The 15,280-nt window shown below is 42.2% G+C and overlaps 1 protein-coding gene across 1 annotated transcript in view; it reads right to left on the bottom strand.

Annotated features, from left to right (window-relative positions):
- Positions 1 to 3,300: 3,300 nt before the first annotated feature.
- LOC143289631 (uncharacterized) overlaps positions 3,301 to 15,280 on the bottom strand; it is a 42,161-nt gene continuing 30,181 nt past the window's right edge. The window contains exons 3-4 of the mRNA XM_076598676.1: positions 6,553 to 6,729; positions 3,301 to 6,024 (exon numbers count right to left, since the gene is read on the bottom strand). Coding sequence (XP_076454791.1) covers positions 3,301 to 6,024; positions 6,553 to 6,729 — 2,901 coding nt within the window. The remainder of the gene's footprint in view (positions 6,025 to 6,552; positions 6,730 to 15,280) is intronic.

Genomic DNA, 15,280 nt, shown 5'->3' with positions numbered 1-15,280 from the left:
TGTGTGTGTGTGTGTGTGTGCGTGTGTGTGTCTGTGTCTGTGTGCAGTGTGTGTGGGGTGGGGGAGGATGCGTGCGTTCGTGCGTGCGTGTGTGTGTGCGTCCGTGCATGTGTGCATGTGTGTGCCTTGTGTGAATGTGTTCGTGCATATGTGTCAATATATTGTGTGTCTATGTGTGTGTGCGTGCGTGTGTGTGTGTGTGTGTGTGCGTGCGTGTGTGTGTCTATGTGTGTGTGTGTGTCTGTGAATATGTGTGAGTGTGTCATGTGTCTGCGTGTGTGTGCAAGTCAATATGTGTGTGTGGGTAGGTATGTATGTGTGTGAATATATAATTGTACCAGTGTGTGTGAGTGTGTATGTGAGTGTGTATGTGTGTGTGCGTGCATATGTATGTGTGTGTGCGTGTGCACAAGTCGGTGTGTGTTTGCTGTATGTACGTGTGACAGTTTTCAGACATTTCCGCTTGTGAGGTGGTAGACGAAGCAGAAGCAGTATCCTGACAGACATGTCTGTGAGGTTCCTGTACACAATGATTGAAGCAATTGTCAGCAATAATGGTTGTATTTACAGCTGTTTGGTTTTTGACTCACTTGTGTAAACAAAGTGAGTCTATGTTTTAACCCGGTGTTCGGTTGTGTGTGTGTGTGTGTGTGTGTGTGTGTGTGTGTGTCTGTGTGTCCGTGGTAAACTTTAACATTGACATTTTCTCTGCAAATACTTTGTCAGTTGACACCAAATGTGGCATAAAAATAGGAAAAATTCAGTTCTTTCCAGTCATCTTGTTTAAAACAATATTGCACCTCTGGGATAGGCACAAAACGATTAAAAAAAAAAGAAGAAGCCAGATTATATGCAAGCTGAATTTACTGTTATATACATTTTTTTTTATCTTTAAACTTGGCACTTTGGTCTGATATTCTGACACAACAACAAGAGCAGTCATTTTTATCATTTTTTTGTTCAAACAGTGACTTCTTTTTCTAAGCATGGAAGTTATATTTCTGGTGCATGTCTTTGCTGCAGATAGTAAAAAAGGGAAGTTAATCTGAAATTAATGCTAGGAGGGTTAGTTTGCTTCAAAGTGATCTTTCTCATCTTAAACATTTCATTTTGAAATTATACTCAATACATAAAAAGCTTGTATGTTTTAATCCCAGTGTACAGCACTCTCACTATGTTCATTCACCCAAGTGGTCTTTATTCGGAAAATACTAAAATCAATACTACGAGTGGACTTTATAGATCTATTGGCTGAGCCCTGAAGGTCATGGGCAAAAATCAATTGCCTACACATATTATATATATTCAAAGCACGTGCTCATATTCCACGTGAACGCGAAGGACGCCATTTTGTTTCAAGTTGTTGACCTGCCCGTTCAATCCTATATTCAATCTACAATACACGATAACATGTGATGGAAATTTGGAGAAGGAGAGCGTTAAATATTTATTCAGATAAAGATTTGTGAACGCCTCATCACTTACTGGATTATGCCCCGAACTGCCATGAAAATATTAACAAAATCATTCGGGATTCACAGTTTAAAATAATAAACCATGAGAGTTAATACCCTTGATGAAACGTAAAAATTTCCAGTCTTGACTTTTCTCAAAATGAAGTCTTTTTCACTTCATACGACGTTTAGAAGTACTTGTACTTGGCTCTATATGTTATTAATTTAACAAAATACTCAATTTTCATATCAACTTTAAAACTATAAAACTAGAATGAACATAAAAGAGAAATTAAATTGACCGTGTCGTACTGTCGCGTGCAACTTTTCAAACTAAAGTTATGGCCAGCTCTCTCACGCTCTCTCACCTTTATCCAAACAAAAGCCTGGAATAAACAGATACAAAACATTTACTCCAAATACTTTAACAAAAAATCACAGACACGATACAATACTTAATTAGACACCACAAAGAAAAGAAGTCTGTTCGTTTTCCTCTTCCACATGAGGAACACCCACAATTTTCCCTTCGTCACCCTCTTCTGTGACAGTTTGTCTTTTTTCCAGTAATAGCTTAGGTGGGGGTGGGGGGGGATAGAAACTGGCACCACACAGTTCGTAGTTCTGGAAGGTGGACTCTGGTGTTGGCTTGGGGAAACACGTCCACCAGCGACGCTCGAGCTCCCCAGGCGGAAGACGGCCACTCAAACAGCGGTGATGAAGTCGGGTCTCCACACAGGAAGAATGGAGTTCCCTAGACAAAAACCTAGAATCTGCGGCTAAGTTCTAGTGAATTATCCACGATTTTGGTAAGATTCCGCCGCCGTCCACCATCTCGGGGCGGAAGGGGAATCACAATAGCACTACGTGACTCATTCACTCCCCTTAAATCCTATCATGGTTTACTGGCAAAGCAATCTGAACAAACTGAATGGTTTTTCAGTCTTTCTACGAAATATTAATTCCCGAAGTAGTTTACAAATCCACGGAAAATAATCTCACAAACAAATGTAGGCTAGACTTTACTTCACTGTTTCCACATTCAGAACTGGGAGAAATAGTAATTCTAGCACATTAAACAGAATACATGAGGTAATTTGAAACTAATACGGTGAAAGTAATACCGAATTAGAGAATGATCAAACACTCGAGCAAAAAACCACGTGTCAGTTTCAAGCAAACTGGTAACGTTCCAGATTAGGAAATAACTGTCTACGACGAAAATGAGAGATTAAGCACATGTAACGTCAGACAGTAAAAAATTCAGGTAACACATGAAGAGCAAAAGCGACTAATAATACAGGTACGTATATTTTCGGACGGCTGTACAACAAATACTACAAACTGTAAGATCATTTTGTCAATGCAACGACTAAGATAAATGAATGAATACCTCAACGGTTTCTGATCTCCGGCCAAAATACCGGCTGAGCGTCTCTCTCCATAGGACCCTACACTTGACCTGGCCGAGTGTCCTGCTCCACTGACTAATGGTGCTGGTTTTCCAAAAGAAGAAAACTTTCCATAACTCACAAATTAGAAATATGCACGTCATGTTTTCTAGTGCAACACGTGCATTCCATACACTTCCTTGGCTACATGGAGCACGCGGAAGAGCTACAAGGAGAGGGGTCAACCAAAAGTGGCAGCGTTCACACACACGCACGCACAACCCTCCTTGTCCGTGACAACACCCCCCTGATTGAGCACAGACATCCGTCTGCACGACTACAAAGGGGAAACAATTATTCCACAGATGCCCGACTCAAATAGTCGGCACCAACATTCAGTCTGCCAGGGATCACTCGAACTGTGAAGGAGTAAGACTGTAAGAGCAAACTCCACCTCAGCAGCCTTTGGTTCGCAACTTTTGCTGTCTGCAAGTACCGCAGAGGTTGATGATCAGTCTCAAGCACAAACTGCTGACCATACAAAAACTGCTGGAATTTGTAGCCCACACAACTGCTAAGCACTCCTCAATCGTAGAGTAGTGACTTTCAGTTCCAGACAATTTCCTGCTGGCAAACGCGACAGGGTGTAGTACACCTTCCTTCTCCTGCAGGAGCACCGCCCCCAGACCATGGTCTGAGGCGTCAGTTCGTAAGACGAACTGGCAGGACAGATCTGGCAGTTGCAACACTGGCCTAGAAACCAGACGACCCTTCAAAGTTTTGAAGGCCCGATCGCACTCTGGAGTCCAAACAACGTTGTTGGGAGCACCTTTCCTGGTGAGGTTGGTCAAGGGAAATGCTATGGCAGAGAAATTAGGGATAAACTTACGGTAGTAGCCTACCAGGCCCAAGAAGGCTCGCACTTGCGTCTTAGTCTCAGGAACTGGTGCTTTCATAACTTTCTCCACCTTGTCCATTTCCGGCAGGATTTGACCGTGCCATACAACATGTCCCAGAAAACTCAGTTCCTCAAACCCAATGAAGCACTTCTTTGGACGGACTGACAAATTTGCTTCCTCCAATCGCTGGAAAACTGCCTCTATAGCGGAGAGATGTTCTTCCCATGTTTCGGACGCAATCATGTCGTCCATGAAGTTATGTACATCTTTCATGCCTATGGGATCCAGCAAAGCTCTCATCATCCTTGAGAAAACTGCTGCCGCATTCTTCAAGCCGAAGGGCATCACAGTGAACTGGAACTGTCCACTGGGGATAGTGAAAGCGGTCATAGGCCGGATGTCTTCTCTGACCGGAATTTGCCAGTAACCTTTGCTGAGGTCCCACTTGCTGAAGTACCGGGCTTTACCTAGAGAAGAGAAAAGATGCTCTACGTCAGGTAGAGGTTCAGCATCAAAGACGGTGACGTTATTCAAACGTCGATAGTCAACGCAGAACCGGATCTTTCCGTCTTTCTTGCGTACGAGAACTACCGGCGCATTATAGGGAGATGCAGCAGGCTCTATCACCCCAAGCGTCTTCATGGTCTCTACCTCTTGCTTGACGATCTCCACTTTGGCATGGGGCAAAGGGTACTGTTTTACTCGCACCGGCTTTGCTGTCTCTACAGTCATGTCAAACTCTGCCAAGTTCGTCTTCAACGGTACATCCGTGATGACCTTCTCGTGCCGACGAGCAATTGTCAGAACTTCCTCTTTCTGTTTGTCATTCAGACCTGGTCCAAAGTTCAAGTCAGCTATTGTTTCCTCAGCCACCAGACTGGGCACAGGCAACTCCCTGTCAGCGACAGAAGTTGGTTCAGTCTCCTCTATGACAGCAACAGCCACCATCGGAACTTCACAAGAAACAGAGTCCGCCTGTCTTTCCACATACCTCTTCAGCAGATTCGCATGGTACAATTTGTCCTGTCCTCCCATGCGAATCTTATAGTCAGCTTCTCCCTTCCTCTCCAATACCTCAAAGGGACCCTGCCAGCACAGCTGTAATATGTTATGTCTCTGGGGCAAAAGCAGCAGTACCTTGTCACCAGGGGAGAACGCACGATTCTGAGACTTCCTGTTAAAAACCTCAGCATGTCTCTGAGAAGCTGCAGCCAAATTCCTGCGTGCCAACTCACAGGTTTCCTCGATACGGTTCCTCAAGTCTACTACGTACTCTGCAGTAGTGCGAACTTCTTCAGAAGTGTGTTCATCTGTCCACAGCTGGTGCAAGACAGACAAAGGCCCTCGTACTGTTCTTCCGTACAGGAGCTCAAATGGTGAGAACCCCAAACTCTCCTGAGTCGCTTCCCGGTAAGCAAAGAGCAGTGCAGGGATATACCGATCCCATTGCTTTGGTTTCTCCTGAGTAAGCTTCCGCAACGCAGTCTTCAGAACGCCGTTGTACCGCTCTACTAGCCCATTTCCTTGAGCATGGTAAGGAGTTGTTGCCAACCCACGGATGGACAACAATCTCTCCATCTGCTTCATTACATCGCTCATGAACTGGGTTCCGCGATCAGTTAAAATCTCAGATGGCACACCAACTCGAGTCCAGACCTCCCACAGCGCTTCAGCAACCGTGGTAGCCTCAACGGTCTTAAGAGGAACGGCCTCGGGGTACCGGGTGGCGTAATCCACAACCACCAAGATATAGCGGTTCCCTGACCCTGACGCAGGAGTAATCGGCCCAACAAGGTCAACTGCTACCCGCTCAAAAGGAGTGTCGATCAGAGGCATCTTCCCTAGAGGTACTCTCTGAGGTTTTGGAGAGACTTTTTGGCATTGGTCACAGGACGAAACAAATCGGCGAACGTCTGCACACATGCCAGGCCAGAAAAACTGTTTCCAAATCCTGTCCAGAGTCTTCTTTCCTCCTTGATGACCCCCCATAGGTGGTTCATGAGCCAGTTTCATTACTCCCTGTCTAAGCTGTGCGGGGACCACAACTTGACTGTACTCAGTCTTCGCCTGACGGTACTCACGGTACAGAATACCCTTCCTCCACCTGAAGGACACCTCGCCTGTACGACCAGAAACCCTAACGTCTCTACGATCGGCTGCCTCCCGCAAAGACTTCAATCCGGGATCACCTTTCTGTAGTTCCTTCAACTGTTCTGGCGTCACGGTCTCGAGACCTGGAGATGCCACCAGCAAAGTAGAAGGTTGCTTCTTCTCTGCTGCCTGAGCACGAGTGACTACAGAGATTTCCTTGGGTGTACCATACACTGGCAGAACTTTTCGATCTTCCAACCGAGCATGATTCCCAACTATGAAATCAACCACTGGAGTCTCCATAACTACAGCTTCAACCTGACCTGTGAAAAACGGACTCTCTATCCTAACCACAGCAATAGGATAGTGCCGCTTGATGTCTTTCTCGGCCATTGAAACCTCAAGTTGCCTGCCGGTAAGATGACAATCAGATATGAGAGACTTCTTCACGACACAGACATGAGACCCTGTATCACGCAGTCCTGGTACTGCCTTGCCTTCGACCACGACCAGACAGTGTGGATCGTATTCCTGCTCTCTACATGGCGTGCAGAGAGTAGGCACCTGAACTGTTTGCCTGACCTCTGTCCCTTGATGCTGTACTGCGCCCGCCAATTTCCCTTTCCTGGGACAGTCTCTAGCCAAGTGCTTAGGTGACTGACAGATGAAACAAGTCTTAACAGAGGAATTCCCAGACTCGCTCTTAGTTCCACCCACCTTGGACTTATCCTGCCCCGCTGAAGCATTACCACTAAGACCTACCGGCTGAAGAAACTTCCTCCCACCCCTATGAGCCATGAAGTAAACTTCAGCTGATGCGACAGCTTCTTCCAGCGACTGTGGCTGCTTCTCCATCACGTAGGCGGCCATGTCAGCTTGCAAAGATTGTAAGAACTGCTCAAGGAGAATCAATTGTTTCAGATCAAGAATCTTAGATTGCTCATGCCACTGCTTTAAGTTGTCCTGCAACCTGGCACTAAACTGCACAAAAGTTTCATTGTCTTTTCTTTTACAGTTCCTGAAACGACGATACGTCTCTGCATTCAACTGGTAACGAGCTAAAAGTTGCTCCTTCAGCTTATCGTAGTCACCCGCGTCAGCGTCGCTCAGGTTGTTGTAGACATAACGGCCTTACCAGTGAGACGAGTAGAAACTCGAGTCGCCCAGGTGCTCTTCTTCCATCCGTACAGAGTAGCGACACGCTCAAACCTCTTCAACCAAGACGAAATGTCACCCTTACTGTCATCGAACTTTGGAAGGCTGGGGCGAAACCCACGGTCGTCGTCAGTGTCAGACTCTCCCTCTACCTGATCCATAACCATACTGTTGCCAAAATTCTTCCCTTTCTTCTCCCTCTGCAGAACCTCAAGCCGGAGGGAATGCTCTTCACGCTGTTGTTGGTGTTGTTCCTCCTCCCATTCCAGCTGCCTCTGATGAGCTCTTTCCTCTAACTCCCTTTTCTCTGCAGCCTCATCCTCCTTAAGCATTTGACTAGCAACAAACTCAGCAACTTGTTCCCTGGAAACCTCTAACTCAGCAGCGAAACTGCGCCACCGTGAAATGCGATCCTGCCTACTTTCTGCCGTGACGCTAAGCTTACGGCCAGAACGAAGTTCCATGCAATCAATGAATGACCAATATCATACACTAAAGAATGAAGTAATGTACAAATGTAAACTGGTAACTTACAGATCCAAGTCCACTCCAAACACCTACAGCTACCTGTCAATTCATTACGATAATGTAATTAAGATTGGGAGATGGGGGTGAGTGGTGAACGAGGAGAGTGGCCAGTGACAAAAATGAATTCAGATACTACTATCCAAGAAAGGATCCTGGCAGGCTCGCCAATTGTCGCGTGCAACTTTTCAAACTAAAGTTATGGCCAGCTCTCTCACGCTCTCTCACCTTTATCCAAACAAAAGCCTGGAATAAACAGATACAAAACATTTACTCCAAATACTTTGACAAAAAATCACAGACACGATACAATACTTAATTAGACACCACAAAGAAAAGAAGTCTGTTCGTTTTCCTCTTCCACATGAGGAACACCCACAATTTTCCCTTCGTCACCCTGGCACCACACAGTTCGTAGTTCTGGAAGGTGGACTCTGGTGTTGGCTTGGGGAAACACGTCCACCAGCGACGCTCGAGCTCCCCAGGTGGAAGACGGCCACTCAAACAGCGGTGATGAAGTCGGGTCTCCACACAGGAAGAATGGAGTTCCCTAGACAAAAACCTAGAATCTGCGGCTAAGTTCTAGTGAATTATCCACGATTTTGGTAAGATTCCGCCGCCGCCCACCATCTCGGGGCGGAAGGGGAATCACAATAGCACTACGTTACATTATGGACAGTGACTCATTCACTCCCCTTCAATCCTATCATGGTTTACTGGCAAAGCAATCTGAACAAACTGAATGGTTTTTCAGTCTTTCTACGAAATATTAATTCCCGAAGTAGTTTACAAATCCACGGAAAATAATCTCACAAACAAATGTAGGCTAGACTTTACTTCACTGTTTCCACATTCAGAACTGGGAGAAATAGTAATTCTAGCACATTAAACAGAATACATGAGGTAATTTGAAACTAATACGGTGAAAGTAATACCGAATTAGAGAATGATCAAACACTCGAGCAAAAAACCACGTGTCAGTTTCAAGCAAACTGGTAACGTTCCAGATTAGGAAATAACTGTCTACGACGAAAATGAGAGATTAAGCACATGTAACGTCAGACAGTAAAAAATTCAGGTAACACATGAAGAGCAAAAGCGACTAATAATACAGGTACGTATATTTTCGGACGGCTGTACAACAAATACTACAAACTGTAAGATCATTTTGTCAATGCAACGACTAAGATAAATGAATGAATACCTCAACGGTTTCTGATCTCCGGCCAAAATACCGGCTGAGCGTCTCTCTCCATAGGACCCTACACTTGACCTGGCCGAGTGTCCTGCTCCACTGACTAATGGTGCTGGTTTTCCAAAAGAAGAAAACTTTCCATAACTCACAAATTAGAAATATGCACGTCATGTTTTCTAGTGCAACACGTGCATTCCATACACTTCCTTGGCTACATGGAGCACGCGGAAGAGCTACAAGGAGAGGGGTCAACCAAAAGTGGCAGCGTTCACACACACGCACGCACAACCCTCCTTGTCCGTGACACGTACGATTCCCGGCGGGTGTGACTAAACTTGTACATCTATCTAGATCCAGAGAAAATGGTTAAATGCTGCAGTATGATTGCGGCGATAGCCACGTCTCCTTTACCGGGGACTTAAGAATAATTTTTAATTGCCCTTAAAGATTTTTTGAATGCCCCAGATACACCAGAATAATATGATTTAAACAGTGTTCTCACTGCGAATACTGCAATCAATTTATCGCCCATTAAAAAAGCATGCCTAAATGTTTAATTTTTGAACGTCAGATAAGGAGCCACGATAGTGTATTGGGTAAGACAGTTTTTTTCTCACCCGAACACGTGGGGCTCGAATCTGCCGTCAGGAATCTTTTTCTTTTTCTTCTTCTTCTTCTTTTTTTTCTTTTTTTTTTTTTTTAACCTGAAGCTTTATAATAATAAACACAGAACACATTTTAACGGTTAGATTTTTTTTTAAAGTGTATCACAAGTGAGTCTTGAAGGCCATGCATCTCTTGTTTGTTTGTTTTTAGTGTATCACAAGTGAGTGTTGAAGGCCTTGCCTCTCTTGTCTTTTTCTTTTTTTAATCTTTGCATATAATTTCAATTATTATACCTACTCACAGCTACCATATTTTCATTTTCAGTAAGTTGCCAGAAAAGGTTGTCAATGAACTCATACATTGCTGAATACACACTAAATTATTATCTTTCATACGAATTGCTTTCAGAACGTTTTAATTCGAAATTGTATGCAATAGAAATATGCCTAAACACGAACAGTCGTTTTCAATGATAGTTTTTATTTGGTCACACATGTACATGCCACATTCACAATTATAAGATATCTAGTACACGTGTAAAACAAATACAATTCCATGCACATGAAAGATGACTCATCACAGACACTGAAACACTGAAATAGGACACACACACACACACACACACACACACACACACACACACACACACACACACACACACACACACACATTTATCATCATCACTTATTCGATCCAAACTATCCTATGGACAAGAAGTCTTTTTCAATGCTCCAAAATATTTGCTAAAGAAACTTCAAAGCATAGACTGTAAAGCATATAGACTTGCCCTTGGTGTACCTTTCCATGCATCGACCCTCGGAACATACAAAGAAATAGGAGTACTACCTTTAGATGAATACCGAAACCTCGCATATGCTAAATACGTCTTGAGAAGCTCAACAACTGAAAATTATACTTCAGAGGAAGTAAAAATTACATCCGAAAACAACTTCCCCAAAAGAGCTAAAAACATATCTTACTTAACACCCATTGGCACGTTTGTGTCAAACCTGTTCGAAAAGTCTGAAATTAATTCAGAAGACGTAGACACACAGAAGACCTTAAGTCCATACCCCATCTGGGAGATGAATAAAGCACATTTTGATGTTAATCACACTGACATGAAAAAGAATGAAAATCCGAATATCATGGCAACGGAAGTCCGAGTACACCTTCAAAATAGATACTGTGATCATTTACAGATCTACACGGACGGCTCACTATTAGACAATGGCCAAGCAGGTTCAGCTTTCGTTATACCAAAACTGAAAACGGAAAGATCATACTATATTGGTAAAAATCGTTCAATATTCACTGCTGAACTTATTGCTGTTCTTATGGCTCTAAATCATATTCTTGATCTTCCAGTTTGCCTTCTACAAGTCTTATTTTGCGTTGATTCCAAATCTGTATTATGTGCTTTAAACTCATCAAATTGTAAGAACAAATCCAAAATCATAATAGAAATCAGCCACATTTTACATCTTTTAAGCTTGAAAGGAACACATATTACGTTTTGCTGGCTTCCTTCACATCTTGGTATTCTATACAATGAATGGGCTGACAGTGCTGCAAGAACAGGAGCAAAAAACGAGCAGGGAACCATAGAACTTTATGTACCTCTGTCTGTACAAAAGGGTTATCGAATACTAGAAAAAAACATCGTGGAACAAAGTCAGAGAATTATACCAGGAAAACGGCAAAACTTTAAACCGTAGTGTAATTAATGTTCAACAACCGGGAACTATCAATCAGTCAAATACATACAGTAATTCAATAAGATTAAGGCAGATCCATACATTATCAAACAGGATAAAACTGAACGCTTTTATAACTAAGTTCAGCAAAGATGTTAGGTGCATATGTGGAGAACATATATCTAGCAACCATATAATCTTCGAATGTCAGAACCTAAAATGTTTTTTACCAGACTTCACCAAAAGTTCTTTTGAATGTGTTTTTAACAATTCCAATATGTTATTTGCTGTTGCAGAAGGTTTGCTGCGTAGTCCAATAGGACATTTGTTATAGTTGTTTGATGTTGGCGTTTATAACGTTTCCATTTTCCCTTGCCTTGTCTCTCCCTATTCACCCTCCAAACATACACACACTTTTACCCCCACCTCCTCCCACAACCCCTACCCCCACAGATTTTTTTGTTTTGTTTTTTCCCCGTCTAATATCACTTCAAGTGGAAAGACGTTAAACTGAAGACGAACACACACACACACACACACACACACACACACACACACACGTGACTACTGTGACACGCGACATTCAACAATTTCCATTTCTTTCAATGTATCGCTAATCGCCCTTTCAGACTCGTGCCGTGAACATGATCAGATCAGGGGGTGTAACTCCTCTGCCAACGTCGTAAATCCGCCGCTGGTAATTGGTCTTTCTACATACGGTCTTTTGTCATGTCATTGTGGAGTTTCACGTATTCAGCCAGTTAACATGACAAGGGACATAATTCATGTAAGCTTGACAAAGCAAACGTTCGCGTATTAGTTCCCTGTCATGCCTCAAGACCGAAAACAGGGCGTGTGTGTGTATGCATTTCTGTCACACACACACACACACACACACACACACACACACACCACACGCGCGTACACGCGCGCGGATCATGAATTGCTGGAATCCCATTCTAATGGAATTGCATCTCGTTGGGGGCATTGAAACATTATAGATAAAGATTTTTTTACACAAACAATATAAACAAACTGATTCGGCTGTTTTTGTTGTTGTTGTTGTTGTTTTTACGTTTATTTATTGATATTCTGTTCATCTAAGATGATGATATTAGACTAAGAAAAACAAACTGAGTGATGTCAAAAAGCAAACAAACACAAAACGCCCACATAAGCAAACAAACAAATACACATTAGCAATCTATGTTTCCTGTTATTTTCGCTATCCATGTACACAGTTTTACTGAGACGCATCAATGGTTTTTCTGTTGCAATGGTAAATCATTTACAACTTATTTGTGAATGACTATGACTCTCAAACTGGGAGGCAAGATTGCACTGGGTCTTAGTGCTGCAGCCTTGAGGGTACTTGGCCTTTGGGAACCATCCCAACGCTGACTGTCCTAAAATCCTCTAGGCCGAGACGGTGGGGATGTAACTTGGGTAGGACACTCCCCACTATAATTAAAATCTAGCACAGTGTGTGTGTGTGTGTGTGTGTGTGTGTGTGTGTGTGATTGTATGTGTGTGTGTGTGTGTGTGTGTGTGTGTGCGTGCGTGCGTGTGTGCGTGTGTGAATCAGAATCATCAGAATCAGAATCATATTTATTTGTCATGAAAACCGTGTGAATGGTTTATAGACACAACCAAAAACAAAAACAAAAACAAAGCACACACACACACACACACACACACACACACACACACACACACACACACACACACACACAGAGAGAGAGAGAGAGAGAGAGAGAGAGAGAGAGAGAGAGAGAGAGAGAAGCCGCTCATAAAGAAATGTGTTACACAAAAATCAAGGAGGATAGAATCATAGCCCAAGAAAAAAGACAATACTGGTCACAATTCTGTTTGAATGAAGTATCTGACCATAAGGATATGAAGAAAGTGTGGGCCAAAATGAAAGAAATGAAATCGGCCATTGTTCTGCAAGACTATCCTATTAAAACGAAAGATAAAGAGTTTCTGTCCCCTCAAGAGAAGGCTGAAGAATTTGTTTGTATGTATTCTAAAACAGGCAGTGTGGATAGTTTGTCAACTAAACCAAAGACTTTAAGAGAGGAAGAAGAAATCAGTGACATATATAGAGATCCTACCCCACAAAATGATAATACAATCAACTCGGCAATAACTTTACAGGAGGTAAAGAACGCTATTCATTTGTTGGGTAACAAAAATGTGTCAGTTGGTAAGGATGTAGTATCTTACACCATGTTAAACCATTTGCCAGAAAACTGGATAATTATATTACATACATTATTTCAAAAGTGCTGGGAATGTGGACAAATCCCTGAGGTATGGAAAACTTCCATTGTAACTCCTGTATTAAAACAGAGTAAACCTCGACCAGAAGCTTCGAGTTATAGACCTATTTCGGTTACCTCCCACTTTGGGAAAGTCATGGAGAAAATTGTAAATATTAGAATGGTGTATTACTGTGACAAAAATAACATAATTCCATCAGCTCAAACTGGATTCCGGAAAGGAAGATCTACAATTGATCATCTGACCCGTCTCACTACCCAAATTAAAAAACAGTTTTCTAAGCGAAAAAGTATCCTTGCGTCCTTCTTCGATCTTACTAAAGCTTATGACCGAATATGGCATAGCAGACTGTTATTTAAGCTGAAACAAATTGGTCTGTCGGGTCATGTTTATGACTATGTTAAATCCTTTTTAAGTGGGAGATATATAGTGGCAAAAGTGGGAGTAACTTTATCAACCTCTAGGCCTATAAACATGGGAATCCCGCAGGGTTCCATTATTTATCCGTTGTTGTTCAATATTATGCTTTGTGGTTTACATACATGTTTTTCATCATCTACCAAGCTGGCTCAATATGCTGGTGATATTGCTATATGGATTCAGACATCCTTGAGGAAAAGGACAAGCCTACATTACATCAATTATGTAAAGAAACATTTTCAGGGTGAACTCGATAGACTGAGTAGCTATATGCAATCTAATGGTTTTGAGTTTTCTGTAGAAAAAACACATTTGATCCTCTTAATAATGGTTATAATCCCAGCAAACTACCACGATCTTTTTTAGGAGGACGTGAAATATTTTTCAAGTCGGAAATTAAAATTTCTTGGGATCCTATTTACTTCAAAACTAAACTGAATTGTAAGTCACTCTCCTTGGGGATAAGACTCCAAAATTCTTTTACATTTAGCGACATCTCTCGTAAGATCAAGACTGACCTACGGTCAAGAAATTTTCTGTTCTGCTCCGCCGACGTTTCTAAAGAAGCTGCGAATAATTGACAGTAAAGCTGTGAAACTGGCTTTAGGGGTACCTGTGCATACTAAAACCTCAGAAGCCTATAAGCTTGCGGGTATTCTACCACTAGATGAAATCAGAAAATTAAGTTCTGCTAAATATATTGTGAGATGTACAGCAGTGGATGATTTTGAGGAATTGAATATTAGGTCTGATATTGATTTTCCAAAAAATGCACAAAATAATTCAAATCTACAAACCCTTCGCACATATGTGTCAGATATTTTAAATTCTTCAGACATTGATTTGCATGATATGGCACCTCATGTTCTGGTGCCACCTGTCCCTCCCTGGGAATTTACAAAAGCAAACGTCAACATATGTGCTTCTGACACAACAAAAGGAGAATCTCCACATATAATAGCAGCATCTGTCAGAATTGAATTAGAAGAAAATTTTGATTATCATTTAAAAGTTTACACTGATGGCTCAGTGCAGGATTTGCTTTTGTCATTCCTGACCTAAAAACAGAAAAATCATATTATTTAGGTAAGGGACATTCAATTTTTACAGCTGAATTGGTGGCCATCCTTATGGCTTTAAATCATCTTGTTGATATACCAATCATAGTAAGTAATTTCCTCTTTTGTGTTGATTCTCAATCTGTCTTAAAAGGTTTGCTCTTTTTTGAGAATAATCAAAGAGAAGATTTATTGTTTGAAATTAGGTATTTATTGCACTCCCTATTTGTGAAGGGTACAAATGTTGATTTTTGTTGGATACCATCCCACACTGGATTCCGTTATAATGACCAAGCAGACAGGGCAGCAAAAAGGGGAGCAAAAAATCATATAGATAGTACAAAAGTATATTGCCCATTGTCATACAAGGAAATAAGCAATATACTAGAAAGAGACTTTTACAGCTGCTTGAATTCAAGTCTAAAACCTCGTCAGTTGACTCTCTCAGACTTTGGTCCGATTCGCAGACCAAGTCTGAGTTCAGCTCTCAAACTATTATCAAACTC

This window comes from Babylonia areolata, chromosome 14 (genome assembly GCF_041734735.1).
Source record: "Babylonia areolata isolate BAREFJ2019XMU chromosome 14, ASM4173473v1, whole genome shotgun sequence".
In the NCBI taxonomy this organism is placed as follows: Eukaryota; Metazoa; Mollusca; class Gastropoda; order Neogastropoda; family Buccinidae; genus Babylonia; species Babylonia areolata.
Note: the sequence above shows the minus strand (reverse complement) of the source record. Positions and strands in the feature narration are given on the sequence as shown.